Source organism: Lethenteron reissneri, chromosome 62 (genome assembly GCF_015708825.2).
Source record: "Lethenteron reissneri isolate LAM-NWPU_2019-01 chromosome 62, ASM1570882v1, whole genome shotgun sequence".
Classification (NCBI taxonomy): domain Eukaryota; kingdom Metazoa; phylum Chordata; class Hyperoartia; order Petromyzontiformes; family Petromyzontidae; genus Lethenteron; species Lethenteron reissneri.
In genome coordinates, this window is record NC_083840.1 from 6,038,043 (window position 1) to 6,044,981 (window position 6,939).

A 6,939-nucleotide genomic window follows, 5' to 3' on the forward strand; every position below is an offset into this window, starting at 1 on the left:
GGAGGGGGCGGGTGGGGCTGGGTGGGGGGTGGGAGGGGTGGGGCTGGGTAGGGAGGGGCTGGGTAAGGAGGGGCTGGTCACCCCGTGGTGCCCTTATAAAACTCAACGTTTCACCTACTCACGCCGGCTTGTGCCCGCCCTCACAGTCGGCCATATTTGCGGAATACACCACGCCGCCGTTGACCCTGCAGGCCATTGACCGAGCAACCCGACGTGTTCCTACCAGCTCCCTCCGCAGCAGGAATGTGTTTATTGGGTTGGGGTTAGAACATCGTCATCATCATCATCAAGCAGAGCTCTCTTAACCTTTGCCGCAGCATTGCAGCCCTGTGGTTCCAAATCGTTAAAAACACAAGAGAATTGTGTACAATGTTAATGAATGCGAAGGGTCCATAATACAGGGGGAGTTTATTTGGGGTTCGTCCACCACGCTTACAAAGTCGTGGATTTACTCTCTAACACACAACCGGTTAGTGCTGTGCGAGTAACGAATTGGCACGTTCTGTTTACACGACACACCCCTCGATAATTGGCTGTGTCGGGTGGTGGCGGGTTTAACGACGACACATTTATATATTTACGCGATCTAACCCAACCAAAAAAAATAAACCCGTAAAAACAAAGTTTTTCACTCTAAATCCTTTATATGCGTGGCGGCTAGAGTCCTCTCATCCTCTGGCTTTAGATGGCTGCCACCTATGGGTCAGATGATTGTCTGCCAGTATTAAACAATTTGTAATTAAATATTTAATTTGTTTTCCCTAAACAGTGTAAAATTTTGGAGAAAAAAAATTTCACGAACATTAATTGTCTCGCACAACGAGTCTGTGTGCAAAATGTCAGCTCGATTGGATCACGGGAAGTGGGTTAAAAAACGACCGAAAGATTTGCACGGTCGTAAGCAAGCAAGCAAGCACGCAAGCAAGTGAACTTAATATAAAGGATTTAAAAAGCTTCACTATGGATATTGGACGCGAAAGCCTTCGTGTTAAACCGATAGCTACATCATGGGACCTTCTTTGCCAATAGCAAAATATGAGAATAAGTCTTCCCCTGTTTTGTTCTGGCAACAAATCAGCTGTGTTCAGATGTTAAAACACCAAACTGAAACCTTTTACAAGGAATCACGTCTGCATTAACCACAATGCTTGTGGTCGGAATGCAAAGAAAACACACTCTGATAATAAATGCATTGTCCTTGAAACTGATTGGTCCACACCAGAGACAGCTTTCTTTTGAGCCTCGTCTCAAACGGTGTTAGACCGGAGGACGCCAATGTTAAAGTCTCCCACAGACTCCAATGTTAAAGTCTCCCATAGACTTCAATGTTAAAGTCTCTACCCATAGACTTCAATGTTAAAGTCTCCCATAGACTCCAATGTTAAAGTCTCAACCTTAGACTCCAATGTTAAAGTCTCCCATAGACGTCAATGTTAAAGTATCCCATAGACTTCAATGTTAAAGTCTCCCATAGACTTCAATGTTAAAGTCTCCCATAGACTTCAATGTTAAAGTCTCCCATAGACTCCAATGTTAAAGTCTCCCATAAACTCCAATGTTAAAGTCTCCCATAGACTCCAATGTTAAAGTCTCCCATAGACTCCAATGTTAAAGTCTCCCATAGACTCCAATGTTAAAGTCTCCCATAGGCGTCAATGTTAAAGTCTCCCATAGACTCCAATGTTAAAGTCTCCCATAGACTCCAGTGTTAAAGTCTCCAACAGACTCCAATGTTAAAGTCTCCCATAGACTTCAATGTTAAAGTCTCTACCCATAGACTTCAATGTTAAAGTCTCCCATAGACTCCAATGTTAAAGTCTCAACCTTAGACTCCAATGTTAAAGTCTCCCATAGACTTCAATGTTAAAGTATCCCATAGACTTCAATGTTAAAGTCTCCCATAGACTTCAATGTTAAAGTCTCCCATAGACTTCAATGTTAAAGTCTCCCATAGACTCCAATGTTAAAGTCTCCCATAAACTCCAATGTTAAAGTCTCCCATAGACTCCAATGTTAAAGTCTCCCATAGACTCCAATGTTAAAGTCTCCCATAGACTCCAATGTTCCAGTCTCCCATAGACTCCAATGTTAAAGTCTCCCATAGGCTTCAATGTTAAAGTGTCCCATAGACTCCAATGTTCCAGTCTCCCATAGACTCCAATGTTAAAGTCTCCCATAGACTCCAGTGTTAAAGTCTCCAACAGACTCCAATGTTAAAGTCTCCCATAGACTTCAATGTTAAAGTCTCTACCCATAGACTCCAATGTTAAAGTCTCTACCCATAGACTACAATGTTAAAGTGTCTACCCATAGACTTCAATGTTAAAGTCTCTACCCATAGACTTCAATAATAAAGTCTCCCATAGACTCCAATGTTAAAATCTCCCATAGACTTCAATATTAAAGTCTCTACCCATAGACTCCAATGTTAAAGTCTCCCATAGACTCCAATGTTAAAGTCTCCCATAGACTAAAATGTTAAAGTCTCCCATAGACTCCAATGTTAAAGTCTCCTATAGACTCCAATGTTAAAGTCTCCCATAGACTCCAATGTTAAAGTCTCTACCCATAGACTCCAATGTTAAAGTCTCCCATATACTTCAATGTTAAAGTATCCCATAGATTTCAATGTTAAAGTCTCCCATAGACTTCAATGTTAAAGTCTCCCATAGACTCCAATGTTAAAGTCTCTACCCATAGACTGCAATGTTAAAGTCTCCCATAGACTCCAATGTTAAAGTCTCCCATAGGCTTCAATGTTAAAGTGTCCCATAGACTCCAATGTTCCAGTCTCCCATAGACTCCAATGTTAAAGTCTCCCATAGACTCCAGTGTCAAAGTCTCCAACATACTCCAATGTTAAAGTCTCCCATAGACTCCAATATTAAAGTCTCCCTTAGACTCCAATATTAAAGAAGTTCAACATACTGTACATACGGTATTAAACTGTAGCTCGCTCAAGGCTACTTCCGCACTTGACACTGGCCAGGTTGGGGAGAATCGATTCACTTTAATCGTCATGAGCGATTCCTTGTTGTTAAAAGGTATCGATATGCTAGATGGATCGTTACTTTCGATTCCCCCCTCTCTACCTTCACGTTAAATGTCACCGGACGGGATCGAATCGAATGTCTCAATGGTTTCTATTTGGTGAAGATTGGATCTTCGGAAACTGTTAATCGATCCAATAGAATCGATATATTCGATTTTCTATGTAAACTAATGTATATTGATTTTGATTACCTTTATACTGATAGGAACCACCTGGTTCCACCAGCCCACAGGGGATTATTGTGTCCGTCCGTCCGTCGTGCATCCAAAAATGTGAGGGGTGGGGCTGGGTGGAGAGGGGCAGGGTGGAGAGGGGCTGGGTGGGGAAGGTGGGGCTGGGTGGGGGGTGGGAGGGGTGGGGCTGGGTGGGGAGGGGCTGGTCACCCCGTGGTGCCCTTATAAAACTCAACGTTTAACCTACTCACGCCGGCTTGTGCCCGCCCTCGTTCCTACCAGCTCCCTCCGCAGCAGGAATGTGTTTACTATTTAGTCGATTTTCAAACATTTGTTCACATCTAAAATATCTAAGCAATCGTTTATAGTCTGTACAAAAATCTATTCCCCATTGATATCACGCATTCGATTATGAAATCGAATCAATTCATTGATAACACGATGGAACACAATTTTTGTTCCTGGGTAGTGTTATTTCGTAATTGCTTCTGCCTAACAAGTATATAAAATGGCTATTATTCCCCAGAAACGTTGCTTTTGTGACCAGGACAGTGATACTTTGAAATTTACCTATTTTCAATGAGAAAACGGTCGAATTTGTGTCTTTTCGTTCACATAAAGTGAGATAAAAGCAACACGAATCACAAGTAACGTGTATTCATACTAAAGAAATACAAAAAATACTGCAAAAGTTTTAGAAGCGAGTCGTTTTTCGAGATTTACGATTATACTGTAAATTACTTTCACGAATCACCCTCCAAATGTAGTCTCCCATCATGTTCTCGTTGTACTGTCCGTGGTAGCGGCGTTCAAAGTCCAGTGTATCCTGGTGTAAGCGCTCGCCTTGTTTCTCCGAGTACGCTCCCATGTTCTCTTTGAATTTATCAAGATGAGCATCAAGGATATGGACTTTGAGGGACATCCTACAGCCCATTGTTCCGTAGTTCTTCACCAGATTCTCAACCAGCTCCACATAGTTTTCGACCTTGTGACTGCCCAGGAAGCCACGAACCACTGCGACAAAGCTGTCCCAAGCTGCTTTCTCCTTACTAGTGAGCTTCTTGGGGAATTCACTGCACTCCAGGATCTTCTTTATCTGTGGTCCGACGAAGACACCGGCTTTGACCTTTGCCTCCGACAGCTTCGGGAAGAAGTCTTGAAGGTACTTGAAGGCTTCTGACTCGTTATCTATGGCTCTGACAAATTGTTTCATAAGGCCCAATTCGATGTGCAGTGGTGACATCAGCACCTTCCGGGGGTCCACCAGTGGCTCCCTCTTGACGTTGTTCCTCCCCACAGAGAACTCGGTCCGCTGTGGCCAGTCCCGCCTGTGGTAGTGCGCCTTGGTGTCCCTGCTGTCCCAAAGGCAAAGATAGCAGGGAAACTTGGTGAAACCGCCTTGGAGACCCATCAGGAATGCCACCATTTTGAAGTCTCCGATGACCTCCCAGCCGTACTCGTCATACTTCAAGGCGTCCAGCAAGGTCTTGATGCTGTTGTAATCCTCTTTGAGGTGCACCGAGTGAGCCAGGGGAAGAGACGGGTACTTGTTGCCATTATGGAGCAGCACGGCTTTGAGGCTCCTGGATGAGCTGTCAATGAAGAGGCGCCACTCATTCTGGTTACAGGCTATTCCGATTGCCTCGAACAGACTGGCCACATTGTGGCAGAAGCAGAGCCCATCTTGACGGGTGAAGAAGCTACAAAAAGGTCGGTGACGCTTCCTCCGATCTGCGACTTGCACACTTTCATCCAACAAGTTCCACTGCTTGAGCCGAGACGTCAAAAGCTCGGCATTGGACTTGGTGAGACCAAGATCTCTGATCAAGTCGTTGAGGTCTTTTTGGTTGGGGTAGTATGGGTTTCTCTCCTCAGCTCCACCTCTGAAATTGTCATCTTGGTCTACGATGTCTTCCTCGCTCTCTGACTTGCTGCTCTCTTCTAAAGACGGCTGCTCTCTCTCCGGAGGAGTGGGTACGGGGAGCTCATGGCAGTGTGGCACCGGGGCGATGGATGAAGGAAGGTCCGGATAAGTGATGGCGGGTGCATTCTTGCCAGTCCGACGTTTGGAAGGGTCCACCATGCAGAAGTAGCAGTTGCTTGAGTGGTCAGTGGGTTCCTGCCAAATTCTTGGGATAGCAAACTTCATGGCTCTCTTTTCCCCTCTGTACCATCCTACAAAAAGACATTTATTTCACGCATGATTAATTTGTGAGAGATTTGCGCCAACATTTTTCAGAAATATTTTTTTCAATAACATTGAAAATTGTAAACCATTTTTAAAATAAAATTAAAACTTTGACAATTTTCGATTTAAAGCTTTCGTGACTGCAGGGATTCATCTTCTTGGTTCTTTCTGTAAAGTCACGTAGAAGGGAAATAATAAAATAATAAAAAGAAAACATCATTAATTAATTTAATTGGTTTATTTTTATTCTTTTATTATTTCCCTTCTAATAAAATAATAAAAATAAAACATAACGAATTATTTTATTGTTTTATTTTTATTATTTAATGTTTTGTTTTTATTATTTTATTATTTCCCTTCTACGTGACTTTACCGAAAGAACCAAGCAGATGAATTTAAAATTTTCAAACAAATTTTATATGACACAAAATTCCATCTCACCTTCCAGAGTTTTTTTGCATGCCTCGCAGCTGAAATTAGGTGCCCAGGGTTTGTCTTGATCCCCAACAGGCATGCCAAAATATGCCTTGTAGGCCTCGCACATCTTAGCAGATGCTTCCACAGAATACTTTCTCGCTCTCGTCTTGATAAATTGCCCACAGACGTAGCAAAATGCATCTGCCGGATGCTTGCAGCCTCTTGATGCCATCTCAGAAAAATTCAAATATTGCATCCACTTTGGCAGATGAAACTGGTGGGCTTAAGGGCCCTCGCTGTATTTATACTATAATTTATATTGCTGGAAAACTCTAGAATGTTCTCGAAGTCACTCAAGTTTGCTCAGCACTGAATCTATCTGGGATGTTATGGAAAATGGGTTAAATGTGAAAATGTCACAAAAGCAAATCAAAAATACTGCTGCACACTGCCACCAACGCAGGGAATCGTTTTCTCGGCATCGATTTAAAAATCAAATCGATTCTCTCCATTAATTCGCTACTGATCGTCACCAGGAATCGTTTACGTCGCGATTCCGAGAATCGCTCTCGCCCATTGGTTCGCTCCTGAACGTCACCAGGAATCGTTTTGTTCGCGACTCCAAGAATCGCTCCCGCCCATTGCTTCGCTACTGAACGTCACCAGGAATCGTTTTGTTCGCGACTCCGAGAATCGCTCCCGCCCATTGGTAAACGTGGCGAGGAGTCGCGCGGTGTCGATTTCTTCGCGCGCGGATCGATCCGGCGTCATGGTGGACGAGGCGACCAGACGCAGTCTCAGCCGCATCCCGCTCCTGTCCACGGACGCGGGGCCACGACAGCGAGACGCGTGGGGAGCGCGCCTACGGGAGGAGTACTCGCGCACTCATTCAGGTAAGTCACTCACTCAGTCACTCAGCTAGTCACTCAGCTAGTCACTCAGCTAGTCACTCAGCTAGTCACTCCACTCAGCTAGTCACTCAGCTAGTCACTCAGCTAGTCACTCACTCACCCAGTCACTCAGTCACTCAGTCAGTCACTCAGCTAGTCAGTCAGTCAGTCACCCAGTCAGTCACCCAGTCACTCAGCTAGTCACATCACTCACCCAGT

At 44.2% G+C, this 6,939-nt stretch overlaps 1 protein-coding gene across 1 annotated transcript; it reads right to left on the minus strand.

The window, feature by feature from the left end:
• Positions 1-6,301, minus strand: LOC133358492 (uncharacterized). The gene is made up of 2 exons (XM_061576832.1): positions 5,855-6,301; positions 1-5,400 (listed from the first exon to the last, which is right to left on the minus strand). Exons 1-2 carry the CDS (start codon positions 6,084-6,086, stop codon positions 3,920-3,922), a joined length of 1,713 nt encoding a protein of 570 aa, XP_061432816.1. The 5' UTR covers positions 6,087-6,301; the 3' UTR covers positions 1-3,919.
• Positions 6,302-6,939: the final 638 nt, after the last annotated feature.

Bases quoted from the DNA above. Each gene is read 5' to 3' on its own strand.
- LOC133358492 (XM_061576832.1), bottom strand. From the start codon at position 6,086: ATGCAATATTTGAATTTTTCTGAGATGGCATCAAGAGGCTGCAAGCAT. The intron at 5,401-5,854 runs GTGAGATGGAAT...GTCTTTTTGTAG, and splicing joins ATGCAAAAAAACTCTGGAAG to GATGGTACAGAGGGGAAAAG.